General features: G+C 40.7%; 1 protein-coding gene across 1 annotated transcript in view; it reads left to right on the top strand.

Moving 5' to 3' along the window:
* LOC144784640 (macrophage mannose receptor 1-like) overlaps positions 1 to 13537 on the top strand; it is a 765034-nt gene that overhangs the window by 177134 nt on the left and 574363 nt on the right. Inside the window, exon 5 of the mRNA XM_078663569.1 lies at positions 12649 to 12762. Within this exon, the coding sequence (XP_078519695.1) occupies positions 12649 to 12762 (114 nt within the window). The remainder of the gene's footprint in view (positions 1 to 12648; positions 12763 to 13537) is intronic.

The raw sequence follows: 13537 nt of genomic DNA on the forward strand, positions 1-13537 counted from the left end.
GCCTGCCCTGAGCAATCATGCCTCCGCAGTCAGCACTGTCCATGTGCAAGTACAATGCCATGGCAGGGGTCCCAAGTAGGCCGCACAGCCATGTTTTACGGTACCGCTGAAAGCATAGGGGTAGGGGCCCCAGCCTCGCAGCCATGACCCAACGTTGCCTGGGAGACCACTGGCCCAGGTGAGGAAAACACGCAGAAACCTACTCTACTGACTGCCAGTGCGAGGAGAAGGCTGGTCTGCTGGATGAAGGGCAGCAGGGCCGGTGCAGCCTGCAGGGCCTCTAAAGTTAACCCCGGAGGGCTGGACTTAATCACCGAACGGGAGCAGGAGCTAGCCTACGCTACCACGCCCATTGACTGTCAGTTTCAGGCAGTGTCACTCCAAACAACACGCTCCAAATTTTTTAAAAAAAGCAGCGTTGCTACTTATGGTTTGCTGGTGGTGGTGGGCGGCAGGGCACTGGCCTGCCTGCCTTTATTCAATAGGCAGCCTGGGCTTGCTGCTGCCTGCACAGCAACCAACAGCCTGTGAACCCTGATAAGTAATGGCGAAGACAAACGTGCGCATGAGTGTGCCAAGGTGTGGCATACTGAAATAAATACACACACATGCTGCCTGCCGCAGAGCACAACCCAACCCAGCAGAACACAAAACTCAGCCCCCTGCTCAATCAGTATCCTGGGGCCGCGGCCCACCCATTGGCAGCAACACTGAAGGGCCGCTGGCTATCCGCTGTGGCTTTGTGCCGATTAGAGCAAATTTGAAATGCGTCATCATCGGCATTATTGGAATTCGAGGTCTGTGGAGTCAAATGTGAATGATAATTTAGTTTTATATACTGACACACATTGCCTACCTACCATATGACTATTTATATGAAGTGCAGTCTCAGAGTTGCGTGGGGGTGTATGTAGAGCTGGCCCTGTCAAATAGGTGCCGTTGCTAAGCACCGGAAAGCACCGGCACAAATTAAGCACTGGATTTAAGCAAGATCCTTGGGGTACGCCTTTGGTCAGCTTTGCTGTGGGGGATTGGAAAGTGCCCAGATTTACAGTTTGAGTGAGGTTATTTAGAAAGCTAAACAGCCACTGGTAAGCTCTATTTTGGATACCAACATTTCTTAATCTAGATAGAAGAATGGGATGGAATATCATGTCAAACGCTGCTGACAGATCCAGCAGCACTTACAGTACTGCATGTCCATTATCTAGGAAATATCGGAGGTTATCAGTGACTGCAATTAATGCTGTCTCCATACTGAATCTGGGACGGAAACCAGACTGTGAAGGATCAAAACCTCCTATTGCTTCCATAAAGTGTGAAAGATGTTCACATGTTTCTCCAGGAGTGTACTTAAGTAGGGTAGCAAGGAAATAGGACGGTAATTGGATAGATCTTCCAGAGGAGCATTGGGTTTTTTCCTGATTGGAATTATTTAGGCGGCTTTCCATTCAGTAGGCAATATGCCTATGGTCAGGGAGGAATTAAGAAGGATAGGGAAGATCAAGGGAACCAACTGCTTATGAAGCAGAGAAGATTTCTTAGTGGGTAGAACATCCTGAGGTGAACCAGATTTTACTGTTTTCTGGATTTTGGTTCATGAACCAACCGCGGCCCGTGCAGGTAGGAGTGATGAGGCAATCGGGCCAGGTGTTGGGGGGGTTTTGACTGACGACAACACAAGAAAAGAAAAGAAATAAATAATTTTTCTTCGCTGTCGAAATTCCCCCCACCCAGCCACACCGCTCTTACCTGTACGGGCCGCGGCAGGTTCATGAGCCAAAATCCACAATAGACTGACTATATTTGGTAAAGTTGATGGCATATTGACCCTGGTGGTAGTGAGATACACCCCAGGAGAATTAAAAATGCTTTAATTCTCAGTCACAAAACAGAGTAAAATGTGTAAACCAGGCTGTGATATTTATATAGTCAAGGGACTTTGGGGCAAATTTACAAGCTCCTATTGCCACGGGAACATCACTTTAACGCACATTCTATTAAGACCAGGGAAAACGTGGTCTTAACATGGCGCAACGAGGAAAAATGCTTTATTTCTCCTAATTCTTGCTGTCTCTATGTGTGCTGCATTGTGAAGCACACATAGGAACAGCAAATTACCATGCATGACTGTTTATGTGCAGGAAAGTGTCCCTTCATGCACATATACAATCATTGACAAAATAACAATTTGCACCTTCTCTGTGTGCTGCTCAATGCAGCACACATAGAAGTTACAAATTGCCATTGATGATTGTTTAAGTGCAGGAAGGGACACCTGCCTGCACATAAACAATTGTACCCTCAACACAGGCATCCTTGCACTGTGGTGCAAGGGTGCCTGCACAGGCGCCGGGCAGCTAAATTTAGCACCAGGGTAGGGTGAAACACAGGACTGCGCCAAGTTGTTGGTAATATGGTGCAGCCTTGGGTTTCTAAAATGACGGAGCATGGCGTTAGCCTTCTTGGCTTAACACAGCGCTCCGTCACTTTAGTAGTAAATATGTCCCTACGTGTTTGGTGTTGAATGTGGTGTGAGCCCATTCAGGTTCATATAACAAAGTCATTCTTGGACTTGAATATGTTTGCCTTTGTTGGCAATGAAGAATTAACTTACTCTTGGTGGGGTTCAATTTCAGGTGGGGACTCAACATTCAGGCTTGGAGCAGCGAGAGCCATTCTTAGAGCTGAGTGATGCTCTATCTTGTTGAGGGTTCAAGTAAAGGTGAAAGTCATTAGTGGACTGTCTAATTTCCCATGTTGTGATTGGCCAGAATTACTGCTAGGGGCATCTTTTATAGATCAATGACAATGTGAGAGACATTGACTCCTTTCAGTACTTTGTAAGCCACTGGTTTTGTTTGCAATCTAGATATATTCATCTGGCATGTCTGGGCATTTGAATGTAATTTAATGTGATGAAAAAAAATACATTTGGCTAAAAAGCAAACCTTAAGCTCCGTTACCACACCCTTTCCTAATCTATACACCATGCCACAAACACCACAAAACACATTAGGTACAGATGGCAACATGTCACTGTGAAACAAAACCAGAATGCCTTCATACTTCTTACAGCACTCAAATAATGAACCTTCACCACTGTAAACCAATGCAGCCATCGCAACAGTGCACATTAGGCATACCAACCACCAAAGTCACCTGAAACAAAAAAAGAATTCCAAAGGCCATACACATCAATCCCTTACCCTCTAACAAGAGTAAAGCAGAAAGGGAGAAGCTCATAACGTAAACATTCACTTTCATATAAAATGCATAGTTTAGGTTTGGCCCACTCAATATAAGGGCTGGGAGTTAGGAATGGGCATACAGCACAGATGCCCACTGTCGTTCTTGATGTTCACTTTGGCACTAGAGCCCATTGTGATAAAAATTTGCAGAGACATGACTTTGTGGGGCATACCTGTGGTGGTGGCAAAACACTTGAAATTGCTGTATGCAGATGCCACGCTGTTATATTTTAGGGCCCCACTGGAATACTTGGGTTTACAGCTTTGTATCCTTGATGACTTTGCAGCGATCTCCGATCTGCATTTAAATCTGAAGAAGTCTTTGGTTTTCCCTCTCTTGGCATTGGTTGGGACCGCGGTGGAACGTCTCCCTGATCTGGGCTTTTGTTGTGAGATGGGTAGATTCTGTTGCCTGGGGATTATGGTTGCTCACTCAAAAAAAGGTTCAGATGCAATATTTCATGAGCAGATTTTCAGTGTGGGACCTGGCCTTTTTTCTCAGTATGCAGGACTGGCCGCACTCGCCAGGGAGACTTGGAGGACTTACCCGGTGGCCCCTCCTGTATCTGTCACACTAGGGGTGATTTTGACTTTTAGCCTTCTCCTGCCCTTATTGTGACATTGATGGCGCAGATTTTCTGCATTTGGCCTGGGGCTGCCCGTTAGTGCACGATTTCTGGATCCAGGTATTGGATAGATTTACACACACCATGGCAGTGCATGGAACTCTCACACCTCAGTTTTGCCTGCTGGGTAATAAGGCAAGACCCAAAGGGAATTGGCTAGATGAGGCGTGGCTATTACATGGATGGGGCACCCTTGCTTGCCCACTGGGAAAGGCATGTTACTGAGTGGTCTCTGGCAGAAGAGATTCAAATGAACAGTAGTAGAACTGATGAGAAGTTACAGGAAGATATAGAACTGTGGGTGAGATTGTGGTATTGTTTCCTGGTTCCTGAGAGTGTCCCGAATAAAAAGATGGAGATACTGATTTTTTGGGGAAACCATTTTTATTAGTTTTGTCACATTACAATACAATATGTGGAATATCATAGTATAAAGTATTTTTAAGATTATATGTGTGGTCATCATGGGATATTACCAGGAGTAAATGGTTCAATATGGCATATACAGTTTTTAATAATCAACTCCAACTTCAGATCTCAGCAGCGGAATCACTTTCTAGGTGTCTGCAGGCCTTACTCATCTCTCTTCTTTGAGGCTCATCCCACCCATCTAAATGTGAATCTACTTCTATAGTGTGCCAGTATGCATACCCCCTCATCACCTCTCCTTCCAAGGGTGTTTTGTATTACTGGGTGGTCATGTGACGTGGTTCGCGGCAGGGGGTCCTTGGGACGTGGGGAATACTATTGGGGGTGTCGATGACAAGATGGGATGAGTGAAATTTTGCAGATGCGCTCTTAAGGATTACTTATCACCTGTTCTTCTGATTGGGTATTGTACAGTAGTTGTAGCTCTTGCAGCATGTTCTCCCACAATCCCGCTATGGGAATTCTTCTTAATCCCTTTAATCTCTTGTCTCCTTAGTGCAACTACTTCCAACCTACTCCATTTCAATGTTGCTGCTTGCCAGTGCTGTTCACTCGAGAGGGTATGTGCTTTCCAGTGCATTGCTATCAAGACGGTCACTATAAGTAGTGCTAGGTCTATGAATCGGGTGGTCACCTTTTGGGATTGTCTTCTTATATAGAGGCCTAGTATCGGCCCTTCTAGTGTATGTAGGGCTGTTCGGCCTGTCAGTGTTGCAAGTGTGTCTGTAGCACATTCTCCACAATGTTGCTGCTGCTGGGCAAATCCACAACATATGTGCTAAATTTGCATTGTGTGCATGAAATCTATGGCAGAGGTGGGAGGCCTGAAATATTTTGTGGAGGCTGACGGGTGATGTAAGCTCTATGCAATATGTTATGTTGAATATTGTCGAACTTAGCTTTGCGGGACACTTTTTTGTGGATAGTGTGTGGCTCTTTCCCGCTCTTTGGGTGTCAAGTCCTTACCTATATCTCTCTCCCAGCCTCTACACGCCCCTAGTAGGGGATCAGTTATCGTGTGCGCTAACACCTTGGAAAATCAAGTGACCAGGCTGCGGCCACCTCCCATAATGTGCAAAGTGTGTACAAGGGGATGTCACTCGGGTTGCTTGTCTGTGACATTCCATAGACTGCCCAACTCAGCTATCAATCTGCCATAGGCCAGAAAGTGGCCTGCTGGCAACTCATATTCATATTATAGTGGGGCAAAGGGCATGAGCACAACCTCTCGGAACAGATCCCTAAGGGTTCCTACTCCGGACCTGGCCACGTCACCAGGCCATCCCACCCTTTGAGTTCCTGAAATGGCAAAGATCCCTATTGCCAGGGTATACAGTATCAGGCATGCCATAACTTGCATGTGCTCTGAAAAATATTGCAGGTAAATCGTACTAGGTTATTTGCCTCTGGGGGGATCCCCGCTCCTCGGAGCAGTTTCTCTTCCATCATAGCCTCTGCTATAGTCACTGACAGTCTGCCTATCTTGTTGGTCTGCCTCACTGCCAGCCACCTCACCAGCCCCAGCAGCTGTGCTGCCAGATCGTAATGTTCAAACTTGGTGCTCCCAAGCCCCCCATCCACTGGCAATTGCAAGTTGCGCAGTGCACAGTGCCACTCGACTCCTCCCCTTGGTTCACAAAGAAAATCCCAGCATCGAATGTAAGGCATGGAAAGCGGATCTTGATATTAACATCGGGAAGTTATGAAAGAAATACAGGAGCCGGGTCCGCACTACCATTTTTTGGGAGGGATATGCGACCCTGCACCATGAGTGACAGGGTGCTTCAGAATGCAATTTGCGGACGGAGGCGGGAAATGGCAGTGGCGACATTTTGATCCATAAGGTCTTGGGTGTTATGGTATATATTTACCACCAAATACCGAAACATATGAGGTTCCCATCTCACCATGTGGTTCCTGACAAGTATTTCCTGTGAAGGACAGCTACCTGAAGCTGAAAGACACATGATTTTGACCAGTTATTCCCAGTCCTCTTATATTCCTCTAGTATACCAGTAATCTCTGGGATTTCCAAGCGTATGTTACATATATACAAGAGGACATCATCCGCATAAAGGGCGACTGCATGTACTCCATGATGCAGTGTAAGTCCTCTTTCTTCTTCGCTCTTTTGAAGTCGTTTAGCCGAGGGCTCCATTGCCAGAGCAAATAACAGCAGTGAGAGGGGGACAGCCCTGATGACGATGGAGACACAGACGGTTAATAATATATCACTTTGAAACCTGAATCAACACATGTCTTGATTTACTCATTAACTGTATCCTCATATTAGTCCAATGTCATGTGATGTTTTGAAATAACCGACTGTGGATTGTGGGATGCCTTATGTGATGTATTGGGTTTAGCTTGACAGGAAACCATGGAGATATATGTTCACTAACTAACGTGGGACCTAAGTTTGTTTATGTGTTTCAATTTTTAAAAAAAAGAGTTTACAAAAATTTCTAAAATACCAACTGGTGAATTTCTACTTTATTAACTCTTATGACCAATTATCCTATGAAGCAGCAAACACAGTAATTGCTATAGAGCTCAACAGACTCATCAACTCCACATTCTCAAGAAACTATCATAGCACCAAAGGACGTAGTGAAGTCAATGTCGTGTCATCAAACAACAAAATAAACAGAGATGCTTGGTAACAGGTGCGCAGTATTACAGTCACCACTTGGCCATGTATACCACTGAAGTACTAATATTTGGCCTCAGTGTTGAGTAAATCATACAACCCACATGTCTGTTATCTCATTTTCTTTGCATGCATACAATGCTAAAAGCCAAACACCACAGATGCAAAGGTCAATAACTTATACATCGTGTAACCTTGGAGCCTTATCTATTTAGTTGCTGGAAATGTTTAAACAAAGCATTATTTAATTCTTTGCTTTAGAGAGAATAGAAAACACACATACTTTAAAACTGCATTATCATGTTATGTTTAATATTTCTTGCTTCATTAATAAGTTCTTTTGCAGCTAATGTTATGTGTTTAGTTAAAATAAAATGTTTCTTTAAAAGAAGGTTAGATGAAGTCAGAATGTGTCATGGGAAGAATTCTCACCTGTGTGATTAATGACTTGCGCAGACAGCAGACAGGTGGAGGTGTCTTTTGTAGAATGCAATTGGATGAAGATGGACCTCATGCCACATGCTTTGTCACATTATTTTTGATACAAAAGTGTTCCTAGTTTAGGAGTTTCAGAACTCTTGCAGAGACCTTTGCGAGAGGCAGACTGCATAGGAGTTTCAGACTTCGATGCAGAACTGAAGGGAGCAGAGCAGATGTGATTTTCAGATGCAGGGAAGGAGAGGGCAGACCTTGATGGAGTGCAGAACGGAGGCAAACAAAGGCAGACTAGAAGCATGTTTTGTTTCATTCTAACTTTTATTAAAATCCCCAAACTTTATCCTTTGACTAACTGACTTGCTAAGACTTATTTGTTCTATCTTTATTTCTCTTTATGGGAGATTCAGTAATTATTGTAAAAATTGATTTAGCTTAATGCTAATCTCACTCTTGCTTCTGTTCTTGAACTCTTCATGAATTCTGACTGACATCATTTTGACCCCATTTTTTTAGAATAGGGATTCTTTCCATTATGGAGTGTGCTGTATGCAATTTAGGATATGCTCTCTTTTAACTTTATGTTTCTATTATCAATTCTGTAACCTGATTGATACCTGACTAATGAATGAAGATTCAGAGATTCTTCAATATTAATTACAAACGAAATCCATTTAAAACTACTCACAACTCCCATTATTGTCTAAAATGTTTATTTGCATTTGATTATGTTTCCATGTTCATAAAGAACTTTTTTGGCCAAAATACGGTGTCCAAGATTCATCACCTTGAGCGGAAACAAGCGTAATGGTAATTAAAGGTAATGGTGCCACATTTTCTAAATTTTCCAAAAGATATTACCCTGAGGTTTCCTCATTATAACAGCCATCACACTAATGGTAGCCTGCAGGGGGTAGCAGACTACCATATCTGTGATTACTTTTAAATAAAGCAAACTTTTTTTTAAACACAGCCCATTTTCCTTAACGGAAAATTAGCTACATTTAAAGAGAACAAAATTAAACTTAAAAGTTCCAATTTCAATTTGTGCTTATGTACATTTGAAAACGCATCACAAACTGCCCAAGTATGCAAACGGCCTATTTGGGACTGCAAAAATGCTTTGGACATCTGGCCCTTAGGTCCACCATCACTCTGGTATTAGTTCTTGAGGGTACAAAATATCAGAGAAAAAAACAGCATGTGGACAAAATATTTGGTCAAGAATATCAAGGACAAAGAAATCGTAAAGGTACGTTTCTATAGGTCAGCCAAGTTTTACTATATGTAACTCAACATATATGTACCTTGACGATAATTATATCTTCAAGGTACGTAGATGTGGAGTTAAGAATAGTGGATGTATACTTAGCATGTGCAATTCCGTTCCCAATATTTTGGTCCTCAATATCTTTCACATGATAATTTGTTCACATAATATTTGTGTTTCTGATATTCTGTAAATGCAATATTTTTGTTTTTGATATTCTGTCAATGATCCAGTTCTTGAGCCTTTTACAACCATTCAAAAGGTGAATGATGATAGTTCAGCTAATAAGTTATCACACTCATGGATTGCCAAGAAGCCCCAACAGGCCACACCAGGAGCATGTGTACACTCTATAAGTGCTAGAAACTAATTATACCAAAACATAAGAGAATTTCGCTATTGTTACCTGAGTGCCTTTACTTTTATTGAATTCTCTCTACTCCATAAATACCTTCACTGCAATCCCCTCATACTTTAAAAAAGTTACCTTTACTATATCATTTTAATGTGTACTACTTCTTGGTCTATTTATTGCTTACTATACCTCATAATTGAGACCTTCATTTTAACTATAGTGTGCTAGCACCGTCTCTGTTCAAATGTATAAGGGACTCTAACAATATCCTAACCATATTAGTAGTAAAATGCCCTATTACTGTCATTACAAATATTTTTTACTTAAGTCTGTTGCCTTATTTTCATTTAATCTAAACTAAGCTACGGAATGTCCTGTCTAAACCTTCTATAACTCATTGCTATATCTGTGTTTAGTTGGTTTAGGTATATTTAATTATATTTACAATTATTAGAACTCCATAGCTTATCATAAAATTAATTGTAACATTAAGGTTTTTCTATCTAATTGTAATTAATGCATTGAAAGAAATTACTTTATTAGTAAAGTGGTTGTTTTGCATGAATGGGGGAAGCACCAAAAAACACTTTTTAAAAGTTGCATTAATGTACTAATTTGAATTCTTCTAATGCATTGTTACTTTTTATGTTAACTTTTACATTCTCTTTACATTTTAGTCATTATTTCTAAATAGATTTTAAACAATTGAGTTACAATTTAAGTTAAAGTCCAAATGCACAAAACAAATTGTCAGCAGACAAAGCAAGTCTGTTAAAGTAAAAGTAATGGAATTAAATTAGTGGGGTGGGGAGGGGGCCGCCTGAACTATTTCTATTGACTTTGTCGGTGGGCTGAGGTTTGATCTAAGGAAGTAATTCCTGAAAGCGAGACAATGCATTTGTTGAGACTAATGTGTTCCTTATAGATGTGCAGAGGATAATTTCCGCTGACTGGGATGTGCAATGTTCACAACTTCATGAAAACCCAAAGTTTTTGTGACGTCATAAGCCTCTTGAGTCAATTACGTTTTGGTTGATTTTTCCTCCCAAAGCATCTGTGTTGTATAAAAATTCTCCTGCCAAAGCTGTATTGAGAAAGAATTATTCTGCAAAACTTCGATTTTGAAAGATGCTTAATCAACAGAATCATTTTCAGAATTTGTGGCAACTTCATGAATTTCAAAAAGTTGGAAACATGTATAAAACCTTGAAACCTCAGGGATAAGTGAAACTGCCTAAATGGGCACACCTCTACAGACAGGTAATATTCAGAATGTACCTCATTTTTAGTTAATAACTAAACCCAAAAACATTTAAAGACAACATTTTGAAATAACATTATGTATGCAGTAAAAAGGTACTATATACCTAGACTAGATTTGAACTAAAATATGCAGTGCTATATAGGATTGAGAATTGAAAGCGTTTTCTCAAAATTAATAATTGAATTTGAATAGTGGGTTCTGAAAATCCTATATATATATTCAACTTTGGTGTAGGGCTTATACACAGAGAAAGAATATGTGTATCCTTTTCAACATTGATACATAGCTCCATGTTCACAAAGGCCAACAAACATTTAGTTTGCGCACAGAGCAAGAACCATCAAAGCACACACACACATTTACATTCATCATTATGGATAGCTGATGCGTAGGGTGATTTGCTATTAAAAAGCATAGGATGGTTTATGTGGTCATCTGGAGAGCAATGGATAATGTGCTCCACAAAGTGCTAGACGATATACTCATGTGTCTCATTAGACCACTAGGTGATGTGTGTCAGGGTAGGACTAGTGTTGTGCATCATGTGAGCAGGGGTTGATATCTATTTGAGCGGCTTGATACTATGCATTATGAGTGCACCAAGTGATGTGTTACATTGGCTACAAGGTGATACACACTGGCTACACATGGTCATGCATAAGAGGGTTAATGTCTCTTTGGACCCTATATCATGTCTGCCAACTTCAGCCATTCCTGGACTACTTGGACAAGATAATTTTGCATGTTGGGATTAACAGTCCAGTTCTGACAACTGTAAAATTAAGGCAGCAGGTCCTAGAATGATGAAAGACCAGACCTGTTTAAATGTTTCTCACATGACACTGGACCCTTGGCAGTTATGCGCATGACAGACTGGATAGAACAGTAAAAATAATTCATCCACTTTAACATTATGACAGTTTGACCAGTTTTTAATTTGTTTGAAATATACATTTCTTCTTCTCGACAATCTGCCATAGTTTTGCATCTTTAAAACGTTCTTCTCTTTGTTCTTCTCATACATTCTGAACAAAAAAGTGACTTGTAATGACCTGCTCTTATATTTTAATGCAGCATTTTCCTTCAGACAAAATAGGCATCATGCAATAAATCAATTTATGGAAATGCGTGATAGGTAACATTGTGTAACTGAATTAAAGTTGAGGCTCTCTGTCAGATACACTGGCTGCCTTGAATAATTTATGGGAAGATTTCTTTCTCGGGGTTATCTCACGAAAGAGGGTCTAATTGGAATACTTCTCACCAACCAATGTACTACTCCACTTAACTTATCTCACACAATGTATGGGGATGGTACAAAAGAAAAAAAAGAGCAAAAACAGAAAGAGAGGGACTAGGAAGTGCTGTTGTGTTAAGATGAGAACCCATACTCCCCCTAGGGTGACATGCATCATCATAGGGTCCCTTCTTCACACTAAGACTGCAAGGTACCCAGTGTTGGCTTCTACTTTCCCGTAGGAGAGGAGCATTTTATTTTGCTGTCAACCGCACTACTAGTTCTGTTTTCTGTGGGGAGGGAGAGGCAGAGGGCTAACAAAAAGTGTGTGTAAATTAAAACTATCTCTTAGTGGGTAAACACAAATTTTATTCTGGTACCACCAATGGATAGAGTAAACAACAGGCTTGGTGAGATAGGGATAGGGATATTCCCCTATTCTATAATCTGATCAACATGTTTCTGCCTATATAGACCTCACAGGTTCATGCCACTCCTCAGGACCAAAACTATTAGTCACTCTGCTTGAGATAAAAAATCTGAAAAGTGAAAAACATACTTTCACTGGTATGGATCAACCTCGTGGTACCAACATTTGGTAGAGTCCAGAAGATACTCTCTTGCGGTCCCAGTTGAAGAGGGGACCCTATGATGAGGCATGTCACCCTAGGGTGAGTGAGGGTTCTCGCCTTAACACAACAGTGCTTCCTAGTCCCTCTCTTTCTGTTTTTGCTCTTTTTCTTCCTTTCGTACCATGCCCGTACATTGTGTGAGATAAGATTTCTTTCTCAACATTGCCCAACCAATGATATCAGAAAATGCTATGAAACGAATGATGTGGAAATGTAACACTCATGCCTGTAGAATGATTGTGGAGTCTTAACAAATAGAAAACTAGAAATGTCATCACATTAAGCATTCAGCGTAGCTGTTTGTGATTAAGATCTTTCTACACCAGCAGATCATCATCAGATCTTTGCATATTAACATTGCCAGCATCACTAGTGTTTTCTTGGAATAACAATTTTGCAGCTAAAGAGTTTCTCCAAAGTAATATGGTATCTCGTTAGTTAAGCTGAGTACCTTAAGATGTTACTTACCGAAGATACTTTTTGTTATTTTTTAATGTAGGACTAACAAATAACGGTGAGACTCCAGTGTGGATAGGACTTAATAGCCTTAATTTCAACAGCGGATGGCAGTGGAGTGGTGGAAGTCCATTCAGATATCTCAACTGGGCACCAGGTACGTTTGATGAAACTATGACTAATGTTTCCCAATTTAATGTAACTTTTACAAAAACCATAACCTATCAAATCAATTAATATTAATATACAAGGCTAAAGGTATAAATATAGGAGTTTGGAAAATAAATTGCACACACATGTACACAGTTGTAAATTGGATAAATTTGGGTTTGGGTTAATTCATTGGTAAATAGTGTTTAATCGTAGATGTATTGGTTATATGTTGATGGTTGTTTAAATAAACTGTCTATCTAGAATCCTTTCAACATTATTTTGAAACGTTATGTTCTAGAAATCTGTAATAAGTAAAATATTTCTTAAAATTGATTCACTCATTCTTCCAAAAATAGTAAGTATTTAACAAAAAAAGGTAAGCGCTTTCTAGCCTGGCTAGAAAGATCCTTTTCTCAAAAGTAACTTTAAAGGTAAGTAGAATGTATTGTATTTTCACTGCATCATTTAAAGTAGGCGTGTGCACATTTTCAACCTTTGCCTTCGAAGTTGTGTAACTTGACAAGCTTTGCACTTTTAGCAGTTTGCTTACTAGCAGGACATTATTTCTACAAATAATTTTCACGGGAGTATTTTCTTTCAAAAGCTGTTTGGGTGAAGAATTTCCCCCTTAATGTGGTGCACGTTGCAAAAGATTATTCGACAACCCTAACTGACAGGAAATGTACTCCCGTGGTTTTATTTTTTGTACATTTTATAAACGTCCTAGGGTTCATAAGCCCTCCAACTCATTTTAAAGAAATCACAAAGTTGTGAAAGAA

Source organism: Lissotriton helveticus, chromosome 10, assembly GCF_964261635.1.
Source record: "Lissotriton helveticus chromosome 10, aLisHel1.1, whole genome shotgun sequence".
NCBI lineage: Eukaryota > Metazoa > Chordata > Amphibia > Caudata > Salamandridae > Lissotriton > Lissotriton helveticus.